The sequence below is a fragment of the Cryptotermes secundus genome, unplaced genomic scaffold (genome assembly GCF_002891405.2).
Source record: "Cryptotermes secundus unplaced genomic scaffold, Csec_1.0 scaffold7, whole genome shotgun sequence".
Classification (NCBI taxonomy): Eukaryota; Metazoa; Arthropoda; class Insecta; order Blattodea; family Kalotermitidae; genus Cryptotermes; species Cryptotermes secundus.
In genome coordinates this window covers 949,930-968,224 of record NW_019727389.1, presented here as the reverse complement: position 1 = coordinate 968,224, position 18,295 = coordinate 949,930, and the positions used below count along the sequence as shown (strand labels likewise).

Sequence of the window (18,295 nt, the reverse complement as noted above, 5' to 3'; positions counted from 1 at the left end):
AATGGTACTGTAGTTTTTACTTTCACTTCTGTGTTCCACTTATTCCAGTATGATGTCGGACAGCTTTCAGAAATGAAATTTTGAATGCTAGATCACGAAACAGGGACTAGCACATAACCCCATATTGCAGTGTGGATATCTCAATTTTGTCCTCTTTCTTTATCTTTCATGGAACACACGACACAGAATTAGTCTTCCTTCCAAGAGCCAATATTTGCTCTGTTGTGCATCAACTCGGGTCACTTGGCCGGTGGAAGGTGTCTGTCTTCCCTGTAGGGTTGCCTGTGGTTGAAGTGTCCTTCCCCTCTTGTATTACGTCCCTGACCAACACAAATCTGAAACGCTGGTGTGATAATTCTGAATCATGAGGGGCGAGGGGGATAAAACTAGTTTGAACTGAAAGATCAAGAAGATGGATGGAGCAACTATTTGTCAGCCAGACTTGTCTATATACCCCACGTCTTGTACTCTCATACTGTGGCTGGATTCAGATCATACCCATGTTCATCACTTGAAATTACCGCCTGGTTGTGGTTGGTGCATATCTGTCAACATGTTTACATTTTGTCCAGACATATTACTGCTGTCAAGTCACCACTAATTCAGATCTTTATGTCATCCCCGTCCACTTTCAGTTTTTCAGAATCCCTAGGCATTCCTTCTAGATTTGGTCTCACAGTGCGACAGCAATTTACGTTCTTGGTCATTAAATCATCATATAATTCAAGGGATAAGAATAAATTATTCTTGAAGAGCTTATGACCCACACTTTCAACCCCTTGCATACAGTTCTGCCACAAATGCATGTGATGTGTGACTGCCACAGTAGCAGTCGTGCATTTTTATCTTTGCCTAAATACAAAGTCATATTGTACGTATATCCCTCATGATCGTACAGCTTGCAGATTTTCATCCCACACCTTTTGCATTTCTTTGGTATGTATTGTCTAAAGATGACTCTATCTTTGGAAAGTACAACGATTTTACTGACTGCTAAATGTTCAGTTGGATTATAATAGTGTGACGCATTTGCGCTATGCATGACACCCTCTCCCCCAAGCGGTAACCTAACACATTTAGCGTGTTGCCCCTGCTACGGTAATAGGCCAGTCAAAACCCGGCCCCCTCCCGTGGTGACATGACCAAGGATTGCCACAGTTGCCATGCAGCAGTAAACAACTCCCTACAGCGCTGCTAGGCAATCGGCAAACACTGCGTCAGGCAACAGCCGTATCTATCACGCATCTGCCCTCTGTCCTGTCCATTCCGAGACCAAACAAGGAGCCGCGAACATCATTCAGTAGTGGATGGTGAGTCAGTAGTTAGTAGTGAGTGATTAGTTAGTAAGTAGCGAGTATTGAGCCAGTTACTAGAGAAAGAGTAACCAGTTAATTGCAGTCAAGTATTTGTGATACTGCTGAGAGCAGTAGCTGTGAGATTCTAAACTGTGTGACTGTACGAGCGAGTGTGAAATAAAATTCGCTATGTCAAATAAGGTGTGAAGTTATTTGTCGCGATATACACCCAACACGCGACAACTGGTGTTGCATATGCATCATTGGGCTTATCAAATATAGTTACTCTCTATAATTGATCATAATTTTCATCAGTTTTGTCAGGTTCATTTGTGTTGTCTCTGAAGTGCACAAATCTCAGTACACAAAAGAATCTGTGTCTTGTCACTGTTTTTCCATAAAGGCCATAAAAGAACTGTTATAAGTGAGGACCAGTCTTTCAGTAAGTCCCATTTGCACAATAACACATGAAGAAAAGTCATATCAGGCAGAGCAGCATGTTCTTCATCAAATGCTGGTGGTAATATCTGTTGTCTCTTCCACCAACAATTGTATAATTTCGAGGAAAAAGAGCATGTAAAAACTCATTCATGTACAGTCATTCACAATATTATGTGCCTCATTTTGTCTCAACTCACTGAACCCCCTTGTCAAGCTATCGATTAGAGGTCCAAAGGTCACATTTGGTACATTTAGTCCATTGTGTATAACATGTCTGTAGAGCATTTTTTCATTGTCATTGTCAGTGTCTGTGTCACAGAAGGAAAAATGTTTTTGTCCTCAGATCTGAAATTAGTTTTTGTGCTAGGGCTTGTTCCCGAAGCCTTCTCTTTTAGTCTTGAATTCAGAAGGAAGGATATGAACTGTATTGCAGGTCACTGGGAATGTAACTGTGCATTGCAGACAACCTCATCAAAGGCCAAACACTTGACAATACCAAGAACATTGCTTCCTTTGGTTTCAGTGTGACTCGATACATGAAACAATGTCACTGAGATGGAGAGAAATATATGAAATTACAATACACAAATCTTGCATTCATAAAATTACAAAGTAATGGAAGATAAGTAATTATGCAATTGTTTTTTTTACCAATTCCTGATCATGAATACTGATCACAAAACAGGAACAATGGCAGTATACAATATTTCTTCTGTGATTTAATCTCAATTTAGCAAATTCAGAAGTAGTTCCTTTTTTTTCACATAGCTATTCCAAAAATGCAGCTGGCAAGTTGTTTTCATTACAGTCCCTGCTTCCAAGGACAGCAAACAAAGGCAGAACTCATCAAGGAAATGCTTACGTAATGTGAATCACAATGTAATAAATCACTTGACTCCTGAAGAAAGCAGTCTTCTGGGATTTGGCACCGTGTATATGTGGTGTTAACCGACGTTTCGGAGGAACGTATCGCCTCCATCTTCAGGGTAGAAGAAAAAATATAAGAATTCTGCAAGCGAAGAGACCGTGCGAACCGGTAAAAGCAGACTGTTTCCTCCGAAACGTCGGTTAACACCACATATACACGGTGCCAAATCCCAGAAGACTGCTTTCTTCATAGTCACCGCCGTGAAAGCCTCAAATCTTACACTTGACTCCTCTTTATTCCACATCTGTTTCCTGCAGTTACTATTTTGAAGCATTTGGCATAATGTTATCATATGCAGTCCAGTTCTACCGGTTGAAGCACATATTTCCCAAAATAGCCAACTGAAAAACTACAGAAATGTGTTAACTGCATGGAAACATAAACAAAACTGTATTTAAAAAGGTGGTTGATTCAAAGTTTCATACACAGGTAAATGTATTGATTGGTAACAATGCAGTTTTTATTTGAAGTCGAACAGCTTAGAAAATGTACTGAATACATATTTTATTGTTCTACCATAGGACACTTTTGTTTTTATATTTGTATTGTAATGTGACCCGTGAAAGCTGGAATAGTTGAGTCAGATTAAAGTTGATTTCCTAGGCAAAATGTATTAACAGAACACATTCCCATGACAATGGTTTGGCATGGGACTAATATACATGCACTTCCATTGAAACACTCAATCAGGCATATAGGTTACTGCGGAACTGGAGGTGTTTCCACGGTAACGCATGCTCAGGCAGACAGTTACCGCAGATACAAAATACAGAACTCTTCAAAGCAGTGTCTGTTATCACAGCCGCCTAATAGTTATAACCAGAGTTAAGAATTTAAGACAGAGGATCTCCAGACAATAAGTTGTACACTCATAATGGTAATGCAGATTAAAATTTCAGATCTACAATTTTAACATATTTTATTAGCATGGCTGTATAATTTATTATGATCTTTAGCAAGTATAAGCACATAGCACATATAAGCATAGAGCAGGTATCTCTGTCATTTTGGTTTTTAAATCTAAATTTAAATTTTAAATATTAAAGCTAAATGAGAATTTAAAATTTTAAACCAATCGACATGTGAATATTCATAAAACACAACTGACAAAATCGACAAGGGGAGTTTTGGAATATCGGGTACTGACGACAGAAAATAAACAATTGGAAATCTGGAATTTAAATGTTAATATTAAGTGCAGTGTGACAGCTACATGAAGTGAAATACACCTGATGATGGCCGATTACGGTTGAAACATGTAGTGTGAAAGAAGGGGGACAAGAACTACAATAAAGTGTTACATTTAAGACAGAGTTAATATTATACATATAGAAGTGTGGAATGAATCAGGATGCTTAAATATAATATAATAAAAAAATACCATGTGTAAAAGGTTAAATTCCACCTCTATACCACCAAGGCTCAGGGAGATTGAAGATATCATTTCACATCCTTCAGATCTCTGCAGGTTCATTCATCACTGGGTTTGTTACTGGCTTTCTTAATCTCTATGAAAGTGTTCATGGCACCCATTAAAGAGAAAGTTTGTTTCAATCCAATGCATATGACATGGTGATAAATAATCCTAACTCCAATGAAGATCAAACACTGGATTTACAATGTCCTGTCACTTTACTGTGTATGGATAAGTCCATACTTAAAATTACTTACATACTTTATTGACAAAATGAGAAGAATATAAATTTCAGGCTTGTAACTGAATAAAACAATGTACATACAAAAGATCAGAAATCATTACCCATATAAAACTCTCAATCTGTTCCTTTCCCAGGATAATTCTTCAATGAAACTATGCAGTAACACCGAGGAGATATAACTGGATCAAATAACTGTACCAAATAGGAGTCTTGGATGCCCTGAAAAACGTCAATAAAGAAACTGACTATACAATGCAGTTTTTCATATTCCCCAACTTATGTGATAGGTGTGTTCTCAAAAGTGGTCATGTAACACATATTCTGTTTCTCCAGTAGCAGTGTTATATATAAATGGGGACTGTGTACCCCACAATTATGATCCAGGATAGCAGAGTTGGTACAGAGACTGTCTATGGACTGGATGACTGAAGGTTCAGAGTCTGAGTCTCAGTAGGGTCAAAAATTTTCTTTTCTCCACGTTGTCCAGACCTCCTCCTCTGCCTGTGGCCCAGATGATGTCTGTGTACTACTTCTAAAAACGTTGAACTAGCACAGCTGTGTAATGTTTCACCTGTTTTGCTATTACATACACTTATCAGACAAACATGTCATCTTCTTTTATATTAGAAGGGTGAGTTCTAACTTCCTTACAGTTCTCTTATCCATAAGATTATCCTCTCATTTAGCTCAGAAAGAAATGAATTACAAAAAATTCCACTAAAGATTTTATTCCAAACATATTTCAACAAAAGCATGAAACATGTTATTCGCAATTTGATTTTCTTACAACTGTTCAGAATGTCAAAATCACAGATGGTATATGGATTAAGTACATGCAAATTCATAGCTTACCTGTTCAAGCAAATAAAGAAGGCGATCCAACAGAATAACTGCTTCAATAACAGGAGCTAGAGCAACTCTCAGAAGAAAAAAGACATGCAACTGCTGCTGTTCAACAGAATGTGTCTTGTAAAGTGACACAATTTCATCTGTACTCACCTGCAAACAGATACAGCAGACAGTTGAATGGAATTCACGTTCTACTACAATGACAAGCTGTGCATATGAGCCTATGAGTTTTCAAAACACATTTTCAAAAGTCTAAAAACTATTAACAGTCACTCCACACATTGTATATTAAGAGCTAGTAGACTTACTTCGATACTGAGACATAATTTCTTCACAGCTTTTTGTACATAGTCCACAAAGTTGTGGTATTTAAGTCGACCAACCTGACCCCAAGGAATATCATTACCACACTTTTTGAGCAGCAGAACCTGCAGTAATGCTCGGAAGAACAATGATTCACTTGACAACTGTTAAAAAAAAAGACAAGTTAGCTTGTTTATTTTCTCTACCTCAAAAGCTTCTGGGTGTCAGCAATATACAACACATTTACAGCCACAACCCTTACACATATATGAGGTGTATATGAATTATATTTACAACCTTACTCTTAAATAAAACTGTATGAAAAGACACACACACACTGTTTGTGCATCATCTGTGAGAGAAGCTCTCAGGGTTTGTTCTGAACATGACATACATTCTCAACATGGGCTTCATTTGTCACACGTACAATGTCCAAGTGATATTCAAGCTCCATCCATGTATGCTGCAACAAGGTCAATGTCAACTGCTGCAATAGTGGTTTGAATTCTATTTTTAAAATCACTGATGTCAGCCACTGGAGTCCGGTACACACAGTCTTTTACATATCCACACAGGAGAAAATCACAGGGTGTGATATCCGATGAACTGGCTGGTCAAGAGATGTGACCAGCATGTCCACTCCACTGGTTTCAGACATGCTGATTAAGAGATGCACGCACATTCAAGGTCCAGTGTGGTGGTGCACCATCTTATTGGAAGAACACAGCATGCTGCAGTTCCTGTACCTGTTTTCCAGCATATCCAAGTAACTGCTGGATGTCACAGTGGTTTCAGCAAAGAAAAAGGGGCCAATCAAATGATCATACAACAGACCACACCATACATTAACTTTCGGGCTGTCTCTAATGTGTCCCACTGTAGCATGAGCATGTTCTGGTCTCCAGATGTGTAGATACTGTTTGTTTCCCTTCCCTGAAATATGGAATATAGTCTTGTCACAGAACATGGCTTCCTTGAGGTATCCACTTTCTTGACCTTCCTTCTGCAAAACATTTCCAGTCTACTTAAACTGTTTTATCAAACACATATGAATTGTCTTGATGGTCGAGTCTTGTGATATGGTGTGCTGAAATGTGTTCTGACTTGCTTATCCAGCTTTGTTTCGATAAACCACTCCACTCGCTGTCTTCTCCTGCAGGATCATGGTGACTGAGCTGATGATTCACACAAAGAAACTGAATTCAAGCTTCTATTGCAGCAACTGATGTTGACATGCTGCTGACATGCTGTTGACGTATATGGATGAAGCTTGAATATTCCCTGGATATTGTACGTAAGTCAAATTGAGCCCATGTTGAATGTGTGTAAGATTCCAAACAAATTCTGAGGAGTTTCTCTTGCATATGAATGATGCACAAGCAGTGTATCTGTGTCTTTTCATACAGTTTTTATTCATGAATAATGTTGTAAATATTACTTACACATGCCCTCCATAACAACCCAAATAGGTAAGATTTGAATCCTCACTCTGGTATTCATCTACCAAACTACCCAAGAGACGGTAATCTTCAGAGTCAAGTAATTTTAAGTCCTCCAAATTAAATACATGAATATTTTAAATATACATGTTATTTAATGATACTGCACCAGCTGTAGAGCTTATAATGCATAGAATAAGATGTAAGATTATAATCTTTTTGTGTTGGCTATTTAACAACATAAGACTATATAGCATCAAGTAAGATTATCATTAACAGCCAATCTCAAGAGATCTGAAAAACCAACTGTGATGTATTACATCAATTTTGCCTACAAGTGAAGACAATCATGAAAATTTGAAGTCATGACGGCTGTGTTTGAGTCCTATATAGGAATGTTTGGATTTATAAGTGCAAGTGCAGTATCATGTACAGAATGGTTCTTAGGCCCGCTACCCAACAGGAATGCAGACCTCTTTCAATAAGGGCAAAGACGTGTCAAGCTCATGCCCATCTCATGTGAATTTAGGAATGCATTAGCTCTACCTCCATGCTCCCTATAGCCCTTAGCCCTACATGGCAAGATTCACAGATACAATGGCAGCTTTACATTTACCACCCCACCCCCCCACTTCTGTGTGTGTGTGATAGAGAGAGAGATATTGTGTATGTCCATGAGTGCATGACTGCATTATCATTCCATTCGACCTAGTAGATCATGATCAGGGCTCGGATTTCGATGACATGTCATCTTTTTTTCCTTGTATCCTATGTGATGCTCTTAAATATATAAATCTGATATGAGCTGCTGGTTGCAGAAATGTAAATTTTATAGGTGATTTTTTGACATTTGTAGGTTAAAGGTCATTTTTTTTTTCATTTTGTGGGTAATTTTTTGGACCTTTAAGGGTATTTCTTGTCATTTTTGGCCATTTTAGGGACTTTTCTTCATATGTTTTCTGAAATGTGAATCACATGGAAGCAAAGTGTTCTTTCTTTTCTCCTTTAGGTCATTTTTCTGGATTCTTTTAGTCATTGTTTCAATATTTTCAGGTCATCAAAATTCAGGCCCTGTGTATTACATTTTTGGGTCATATTTTAGGTAATTTTTCTGGATTTTTTCGGCCATTTTATAGGCCATTTTTTAAATATTTTCAGATCATCAAAATTCGGGCCCTGATCATGATATATTGCTAAGTAAGATGGAAAGAATGGGAATACAAGGGGTTACACTAAGGTGGTTCCAAACATACTCGGAAAACAGAGAACAAGCGGTAGAAATTACATACAGATGCAAAAAAACTAATCAAAACATTAATTACCTATCCCGACAGAGACCCATCAGCTATGGTGTCCCACAAGGTTCCGTTCTGGTACCAGTGTTGATTCTGTTATACATAAGCGACCTGGAGGCCAGCACAGAATATGGGAAACCTACGTTCTTTGCCGAGGATACTAGCTTTTTTATAGCAGGAAATAGTGCTAATGAAATCCAAAGGAAAACGAATGGAACAATAAACAAAATCACAGAGTGGTTTGAGAGGAATCAATTGACTATTAATAAAGAGAAAACAATAGCAATAGCCTTTCATCATCCTCAAAAACTACAACTTGAATGCCCTCCAATAAGGATTTATGACACTGTTATCAACTACACAGATCACTCAAAATTTCTGGGAGTCTGGCTAGATAAGCATCTAAGATGGACTATGCATACACAAAAGCTAGCGAACAACTTATGTAAAGTATGTTTTGGCCTAAGGGTAGTTAGAAAAGTGACCAGACTAGAGACTGTCTGCACATTATATTATGCTCAATTCCAATCTTTATCNTATCATAAGGACTGATATTTTGGGGCAACTCAGTAAATGAAAAATTGATCTTTAAATTACAGAAGAGAGCTATAAGAGCTATGACCCAGGTCCCAAAAGCGACTAGTTGTAAACAAATTTTCAAATCATTACATATATTACCTCTACCATCTTTGTACATATACGAAACTCTAATATACATAAAATCCAATTCGAATGATTTCACAACCAACTCAGGATTACATTCATACAACACAAGGAAAAAAGATGACTTGCACATCGTCCCATGTAATACAAGACTATGCAAGAACAACTTTAACAATGTAGGACTTCAACTGCTAAATCATCTGCCACGATATATTAAAGAAATACCGGTACTACATAAGTTCAAAAACGTTTTGAAAACTTACCTACTCGATCATTGATTTTATAAAGTGGATAAGTTTCTCTCGTGTGAGACAAACACTAATCAATTATAATCACACAATTCATGAATAATCGGTTTTGGGAATCCCTACTGCGCAGTTTTCCTTTCTTTTTTCCAGCAACCACGATAACACAGTGGGAGATGTACCTGAATGGGCTATTCTGGAGAGACTGCAGATACCAAGAAGCTGCACCAGGANGTACAGGTACAATAGGACATATGGAAGCCAATGTGCCGAGGGGACCTAATATGGATTCAACCTCACACTATATGAAATCTTAACTATTGTAATCTACTGTAATCTATTGTAAACAATTGTAAGTATTGTAACTTTATTCTCTTATTGTAATCAGCCAATGTACTGTAACTGACTTGTCCTATATCATGTAACAATGATCTACAGAGATGAAATAAATAAATAAAATAAATTTATTCATCCTTTCACTAGATCCATGGATACTGAATGTGCCATGCAATAAAATGTTCAAGATTACCTCATGGTATTCTCCTATCCTGTCCAGAGAATGTGCAGCTAGCATTCTTGCATTACGACCCAAGGAGAACTCCTGCATATGCAAGCACTTGCTCACTGGGAATCCAGGTTGTACTCCTGTAGGTAATGGAGGATTTGTATCAGTCCAAAATGGACTGCGAACATATTCCTCTTCCATGAGATGATAACAGCAACCAACATTGCTCACTGAACCACACTCCTCCTTATTGGCAAATATCCGTAAACATGCTGGAGCTAGATCTCCACATGTATGTAATCCAGTAATAGATAGGTGCTCACACCTATCAGAGTTAAAGTGGTCCTTAACCAAGCTGCAGAGGTCTGTCTGTTGTGTTACAAACATTGTAACCTGTTTATACAAAGCACTGCTTTCAGACTGGAGTCTACAGTTGATATCAGCTTCAGCACCAGTACATTCACAGCCCTTAGTGCTGTTTGCATTATTGTGGGGCTTCCGGTGTTTCCCCTTGCATGGTGGAACATCACCTTGCTTAAGTATGTTGGTCCTTTGGCATAAACCATTCCATCTTTTCTAGAAAACAAAGTATGAACATGAAAATGTAATCTGTCAACCCCTTTAGCCCAGCAATATAGCCAATTCTTCCAATTAAACCATTTTTAGCACTGTACTTCAGTGCTGAAAGAACCTTATCACTACAGTTGTGCAAAATCCATTTACTGAAACCTGTTGCATACCTCTAGCTTCTGAGTCCTCTTGGCTGCACCATGTGTATTAACATGTGAAGAGTCAACTCCAAGAACTCTAAGTCCATAATGCAATGCCAGAAGAGAACTGAGATAGCCCTTTCCACCACCAACATCAACCACATGAGAGGCATGAGATATACAAGCTAAAGCAGCCACCATCTGACTCATAATTTCAACTTCATGTACCTTTTTCAGAGTCATGAACTGTTCTAAGTGTAGACTTTCCTGGTACTCATAGCCCCATGCAGCTAGTTTTGCTTGCAGGTCTGATAGTGACACAACTATTCCTTGTGCTGAAATCCCACGAAGACACATATTCCTTGCACTCTCAAGAAAATTTGCAAAGTTTGGGACACTTTCAAGTTCTCCCTTTATTTTATCCATAGAAATCTCTTTTGCATAGTGCAGGAAAATCGTATTAAAGACTTCTGGTTTTACAGATGAAAATTCTTTCTTTATAGCATCAGGTACATAAATTTCCCACATCCCATTAGTGATGAAGTTCACCATGTGACAGTTCGCAAGTGGTAACAATGGTTTTAGGTACTTAACAATTTCTTCAAGCCTAGCAATGACCTCTGCTATCATTTTGTCTTAACAATGGCACTAATATTATTCAAAAAGAAATTTTACTTAATTCTGGAAATGTACCATCTATTTTTAGTAAAGCACAAGCTTTCTTGAACTTTGCTCTAATATTATCACAGGCAGCAGTTATATCAACATCTTCTGCATTTGAAGTAGGAAAATGGTTTATGAGTTCTAAAACTTTCTGGAGGACACTAACTGCTTTACCTGGTACATCATGTTCCCTTTTGTCACTGATAACTAGCAATGTTTCTACCACACCTTTATAGTACCCTATCTCAGCACCAATCTCAGCACCTCGATGATAGCCCAAATGGAATCCTTCCACTTCTCCTTCCAAAGAGCCTTTCATGAAACCTTCCTGAAAACCCTGCTTCAATAGACGCTCTTCACTCAGTGCTATGGAGTGAAATACATCGTTGATATCGGCAGCTTCATCATCAATTTCCTTCTCAGTATGTTTAGCTTCCATATCAGAACTTCATCCATTTGACTATTACCGCTGTAAACAAATTTATGACGATTATTCTTTGATGTTTTTAATGTTACAATTCCAATAGTAACACGACTAACTTCCAAAAAGGCATAAAGATGGCAGAACCTGAAACTGTGGGACATCGAGTGGTGAACTGGTGAATACTAAAACCCTAACTAAAGCTGCTGAGACCTCTCAAAACCTTAACCAAAACACTAACCTTATCTCTTGCAAACTATGTGTCTTCAAATTTGGGAATTTATAACCATATCTCATGCCCTGTTCACTACACCCTCTGACCAATATCCATGTCATTTAACAGTTCTGTATGTAATTAAAAATATTTCTAAAATAATACGCCTCAAAATATAAAATTTCTCAGTCATTACTGTTAATATGTAACGGTAAAGTTGTCCCTGTGCTTAACTAATTAAGCACTATGCAATGAAGATGTATGGGGGAGTGGATGTATAGATCCACATTTTCTTGACCTTGGCACTAGCTGGTGGTGAGTGGTCAGCTTCACGCCCCGGCTGCTTTACCCCCATTGTATAGGAGGTTGGGTGGACCCAGAGCTGGTCTGAACAATATGGATAAGCAAAAATCTTGACCCTACAGTGACTCGAACTCCAACCCCCCGGTCATCCAGCCTGTAGCCAGTCACTATACCGACTATATCTCGGCTCCACAAGACTGTTGATACGTAGAAAATAAAATTTCATATAATTTTTATATGGTAATTTTCTTATAAATGTATCATTTATAATATAATGCTACAGTCCATGGTTTTACTCATATGTGAGAACTTCTAAATTTCAAGGTATAATGGAATGAAAACTAAACTAAAAAATGAAAATTTTAGATATCCTCACATAAGAATAAAACCCTAGACCAGAGGTAGTGTAAGTCAGTCAGTACAGTGAGTATGGGCTGCCAAATATGAATCAGTGCTCAACTCCCAACAGATGTGAGATTTTTCTTTTCACCGTCATGTTCAGTCCAATCCTCAGGCCACCGAGTCTCCTATCCAGTGGGTTCTGAGGGCTCCATCCCAGGGCATGAAGATGAACACTCACTTCCCTCTAATGCCAAGGTTAAGAATGCATGGAGTTACAATTTGAAGCCCTCTTAATTGCATGGTGTTTAATTAAGCAGAGAAGCAAATTTTCTTTTAAAATATTTTAATTATTGAACAGTTAATACTACTTTAAACTAAGTCTGTCATTTGAGACATAAACCCCACATCTTCTTGAATACATGACTTCATAATGGGACCAAAACATGCCAGGCCGATTGAAATACTGTATATAGTTGTACAGATATTGTATTAAAGCGACTGTCCAATTTCTTACAAGAATTACTTACAAGATAAGGCAATATGAGCAATGAAACATGACAAATGCTAATCGATGGCACTATGAGAAAATGCTATCTTTGCGCTGTGGCTAACAACCTGGACTTTCAAAGAACCTTCAAACTGGCATGCATTTCTAATTGGAAAACGTCAGAATTTTATGTAGGAAATAAACCACTAAGAACATAAAAATGTCGACGCTATTGTGTCTCGATAATGAACGCGTTGTTAAATTAACTACAAAAAACACAACAACTAAAAGGTTTTGTCTTAAACTACTTAAATGTAATATCGTCCAATATAACCTTAAATACACAAGTACCACTCACAAAATTGGCCGAACACTGGGCAATGAAAAAAAAATCGGCAACAACAGCTGCACAACACTTTCACCGACCAAGTGACAACCAAGCACATATATAACCGTAGATAACAGACCTAAATTACACGAGTTCTTTACGTTCCTTACGATTCAGTAACGACTAACACGTGACAGGCATTATTACTCCATCACTCCACATGCGAGCAGTACTAGACATTAGGCTGGGGCCACACGAGCGCACAGAATGCTTCCGTTGTAACGCACATCGTGACGTCCGTTGTTGAAATAGAAATCAAATCCAATCATACGAGGCACGCGCGCACTTCTTGACGTACGTCATAACGTGAGTTGATTTTCGATGGACGAATTTATGTTCGAACGTACATTGAGCCTTGCTGACTGACGTCACAGCTTTGTGTAGCCTCGAATGTTGCCGGCCAGACGAGCGCATAGTGTAACGTCCATCACTTGTCGTATCCGGTTTTCCTGTTCACTTACTGCTGTTTCATCTTTCACTGTGCTTCATCGTTTTACCATGGATATTGAAACGTTGATATGTGCGGTACAACATCATCCGCTGTTATGGGACACTGCAAGCGCTGATTACAAAGATAAAAGAAAAAAACACCAGGCTTGGGTTGAAGTAGCGAAGATTTTATTCGAAGATTATGACAACCAGTCTCAAGATCAACAAGAATTAATTGGTGAGTACAATACAATTTTATAGCAGGTACTTTGTATTGTTCTAATGTTATTGTTAACATGCTTTTACATGGGAATATGAAGTTAGGCTCTTTCTAAATCCTCTCAAGCCGCCATGGCAATTTACCACTATCACTAACAAAATATTTAGTCAACATATCTCGAAAACGATTGGTGGTTTTATTTACAACAAAACTACTAACGGTAGGCCTGTCTTCTAAACCACAAACAGTCTAGGAACCATCCAAATTGAACCCATCTCGATTACGTACAAAGCTATGTAAAATACAACAGCATTTGACAATGTCAGCTGCAAAATCAACGCTTACATCCAGTTGCTTATGAAGTATTCTCCATTTACTTGACAGAATGCCAAAGGAACACTCCACATAGTGTCTAGCTCGCGCTAATCTGTAGTTGGAGACACGTTTCTCTGCTGGCAAATGTGTACCGGAATATGGTCGTAACAGATGCGTAGACAATGCAAATGCTTCGTCCCCTACAAAAGCAAATGGTACACCCCGAGTATTTAGAAGTGACAGTCCAGTAAACGCTGCGCAGTGGATGGGCAGGTCCATTCGTGAAAATTGAGGGGTGTCGTGAATAGTCATTCGTTTGTTTTCAGTGCAAGCAGACGTCTCAAGTTCAGTTAAAAGCATTCTTCCTTGTACAATCAAGTTAAAAAGTTTTGACTCTTGGAGTCGTATTTCAGTGTATTATTCTCTATATACTGTATTAATATCATATTTTATTGTTTATTTATATTCGTTGATTTTCTTTTTTATTTATGTGTGTGTACATTTTTTTTGTATCTCCTTTAACATGCCACCTACACGAAGTAAATTGAGTGGAAAAGTGTTGCATTCACGATCAAGAGAAATTGTTCGTAATGTATATAAGTATATGAAAGAGGCTGGGCCAACAATTACAGTGAAGAACATATGAGTGGAAGTAGCAAAAGCAGCAGGTGTATCGGAAAGTAGTGTCAGGAGAATAATAAGAGAAACAAAAAATATCGAATCTGGGGCTTCCACTTCCTTTTCGACACCCCATAAAGAAAGACCTAGGAAATCTCCACTAGACAATTTGGCCGACTTTAACGAGTCTGTGGTGCGAAGAACAATTAATAACTTCTACATAGTCGAAAAACGGAGACCTACCCTGAAAAAAGTTCACGAAAAGTTGAAGAAATCGTTCCATGTTGACGGTGATAGTGATGACAATTCTGATGATAGCGCCGATTCATCTGGTGGTGACGAGGAAGGACAGGCATGTGGACTGCTAGAGTCAAAACTTATTAACTTGACTGTACGACGAACAATGCTCTCGGGACGTCCGCTCGCACTGAATGCAGACGAATGACTAATCAACACCCCACAACTTTCACGAATGGACCTGCCCATCCACGGCGCAGCTTTTCCTGGATTGTCAGCTCTAAGTACTAGAGCTATAAAGTGCATAATAGTCTGCCATTCGGCACTTAAAACTTAACATTGGATGTGTGAACATCATCGAGACTAAACCGCCAACATTGTGAAACACAATGAGGTAAGAAATTATTTCCTTTTGAGTACGCCTGTACTGCATTCCCCTCCACACTTGTCAGCATGCTGGAGCTCTCCCCGCCGCTACCAATACTTCTTCTACTCCGCTTCGGAGGACTGTCACTTCTAAATACTCGGCCTATACTGCCCATTATTTCCAGGCAGCTGTTTAGGTGGAGGAATTCTTAGAAGGCCGTTCTCCTCTTGTTTCCAAAGTGAAGAATTCTTGAATATAATGGAGTCTGAGTCTTTGCCGAAAGAACCCACGTCAACGTAAATGAACCTGTAACTTGCATCGGCTATTGCCATTAACCCAATGGAAAAATGTTTGTAATTCATGTACAACGATCCACTTCGTTCAGGTTTAACTATACGGGTATGCTTGCCGTCAACTACCCCAAGAAAGTTGGGGAAAGATGCCGTATTTGAAAACCTTGCGCAATTCTAGCACGTGTCCTCATTTGGAGTAGGAAAGCGTTCTTCTTTCAGTACACGCCAGATAATTTGACAAACTCTTCGTACGACTTGACTTGCTGTTGATCTACCGACTCGATAGCTGTAATGTGGGTCTCTGAAACTGCTTCCACTTGCAAGGTACCTGGAAACGGAGAAACTACTAGAGAAGAAATGAAGTTAGCGCATATCAAAAACCAGACTGTCTAATTTAAAAATAAACGTATGATATAAGCAATTTAAATTTTTTTTTCTGCTGTTTTAGTACGAGACGTGGTATCGAAATGGAGAACAGTACGAGATAACTACGTTAGAAACCTAAAACAACGATCCATAAAACCAGGTTCCGGAGCCAAGAAAGTGAGAACATACATCTACAGCAAGCAATTATCCTTTCTAAAGAAATCTTCTGAACCAACACCTACATTTCGTACCATGGATACTCAACCGGACTCACCCAAAAATGAATGTGATGGAGATAATCGCGAAACTGAAGAAGACTACCATACTCCTACCGCCAATGAAACAGTGGTTCTTCCTCAACAGCTCCCATCTTCACGTAAAAGAAAGTTAACGGATGTTGAACGTAGTTTCATTACATTTATGGAAAGTCACAGCATGAAAAAGGCAACACCACAAGATGATGAAGATTTAGCTTTTTTCTACTCTATTTTGCCCACTGTTAAAACACTGACGCCGAATGAGAAATTCACATTCAGGATAGAAAGTATGAAACTTCTACAATACCTAAAACAAGCCAGATCATTTCCTCCGACCCTTCCTCCCTACCAAGGCTATACATCGCGACCACCATCGAATACATCGGATGCTTCATTATTTTCAAACTTTTCACCGGGCACGGAGGCTTCAAGTGACTAATGCCCAGCTGTCCCAGCCCTACAGTCATAATCGGTCATAATCGATTGCAACGTATAACAGTTGTGATGATTGTAATCGTCGAATGGCCATTCGGTTGTGTTAGAAACTATAAATATTAATCAGGTAGACTGCATCCAAACGATCCAAACCATGTAACATTTGTCGCCATTGATTGCAGGCTCAGAGGGCTTGGAGAGACTGGAATGTTTTAAGCCAATTTCTGTGGAGTTGCGAAGAGACCTGTCCACAGTAGTGTCCTGGATATCCTAGGTCCTAGACCGTGTTGCTAGGAATCAATATGGATTCAGCTGTCAGCACGAGACAAGTAGGGAAGGAGTTAATGTTATGGACATGACCAATTAGAAGGTACTGCAGGAACAGTTGCTTCACCCCTACCTTGTACAACCCGTGCAGGGCCCCACGCCTGCTGATTTTCCAGCGCGAGAGAACTTGTCGCTGTTTTGTTCAACAAAGTGCTGAGCATGTGTTTCATCAGTGCTTTTTACAGATGAGGCATGTTTCAGTACTGACAGCGTCAGTATTCACGGCAAACATCAGTCGCCAGAGGACATCGGCTTACAGGCAACTAATACCGAGATTTCCTCTTACAAGATCTGCCAAAACTACTGGAAAATGTACCACTGGCAGTCAGAGGACAGATGTGGTACATGCTTGGCAGTGTTCTGGTACGTTTTGGCCATACTGTGCGAGATGTTTATTGTTTTGGTACATGTAACTTGTTCCCAAAGTTTTTCCAAACCTTTCAGTTACACTCTGTAGAATGCTATTAGTAGAAAGTATTGAACATTGGTGCCAAACGTGTATTCAATCTGTAGGTGGTTAATATATCCTACTGTCAGCTATATAACAGGGTTTGGTTTGGCAGTTGGTTTTACTGAACTCTTACAGAACATAACTACAAATAACTATAGTGCTAATGCTAATGGACACACTTTACAATTCACTAAAGCACGTACAACATCTTCTCAGCCTGCTGTATCTTCATTGGTTGTTGCCTGGTATCAGCTTCCAATGCCATAGCTTCCTCAGCTTTTGTATTGATGTCCTTACTGGCCAGTGACTGTCTTACAACAAACTTGGTTGGTTTCATAACTACTGGGGGCACGCGATAGCATAGTTTGTTGAGGCACTGTGCTATAAGCTGTAAGGTTTGAGTCCCAATGAGGTGGATTTTTTTCAGTTGACCTAATCCTTATAGCTGCACTGTGGCCCTGGGTTTGAATCAGCCTCTAAAAGAAACGAGCACCAGGTATCTTCCTGAGGGAGAGGGGTAAAGGTAAGGCTGACAACCATACTGCCATTTGTGAGCCGATTGTCTAGACAAAATGTGGAAGCCTCGACATCTCACAACCCTATGGGCCTTCACAGCCAGTTACAGGGATAGCTTTACATTTTTCATAACCACTACCAATGTTTGATATCATAAAGCTGCCTGCTGCTTGCTTTTTGCTGATTTCTTGCTTGGCTTTCTCTTCAACCCTGACAATGGAGGCGATACATTTGTTGGTTGGTTCACTTTTACCAGACTACATGGTGTTACATCCCAGCAGTCAAAATTCTTAATTAAATGATCATGACACAAAT

The 18,295-nt window shown here is 38.9% G+C and overlaps 2 protein-coding genes across 3 annotated transcripts; one reads left to right on the top strand and one right to left on the bottom strand.

Moving 5' to 3' along the window:
* Positions 1–4,321: 4,321 nt before the first annotated feature.
* On the bottom strand, positions 4,322–14,537 carry LOC111864604 (methyltransferase-like protein 25). 2 transcript variants are annotated; one of them, XM_023851969.2, is made up of 5 exons: positions 14,144–14,537; positions 9,646–10,197; positions 5,480–5,638; positions 5,175–5,321; positions 4,322–4,541 (listed from the first exon to the last, which is right to left on the bottom strand). In XM_023851969.2, exons 1-5 carry the CDS (start codon positions 14,471–14,473, stop codon positions 4,437–4,439), a joined length of 1,293 nt encoding a protein of 430 aa, XP_023707737.1. In that variant the 5' UTR covers positions 14,474–14,537; the 3' UTR covers positions 4,322–4,436. The 2 variants fall into 2 exon arrangements, with proteins under 2 accessions (XP_023707737.1, XP_023707736.1); XM_023851968.2 differs by lacking the exon at positions 14,144–14,537 and adding an exon at positions 10,362–11,050.
* LOC111864605 lies at positions 13,121–17,883 on the top strand. The gene is made up of 2 exons (XM_023851970.2): positions 13,121–13,816; positions 16,077–17,883. The coding sequence occupies exons 1-2, from the start codon at positions 13,540–13,542 to the stop codon at positions 16,688–16,690; spliced, it is 891 nt and encodes a 296-aa protein (XP_023707738.1). The 5' UTR covers positions 13,121–13,539; the 3' UTR covers positions 16,691–17,883.
* Positions 17,884–18,295: the final 412 nt, after the last annotated feature.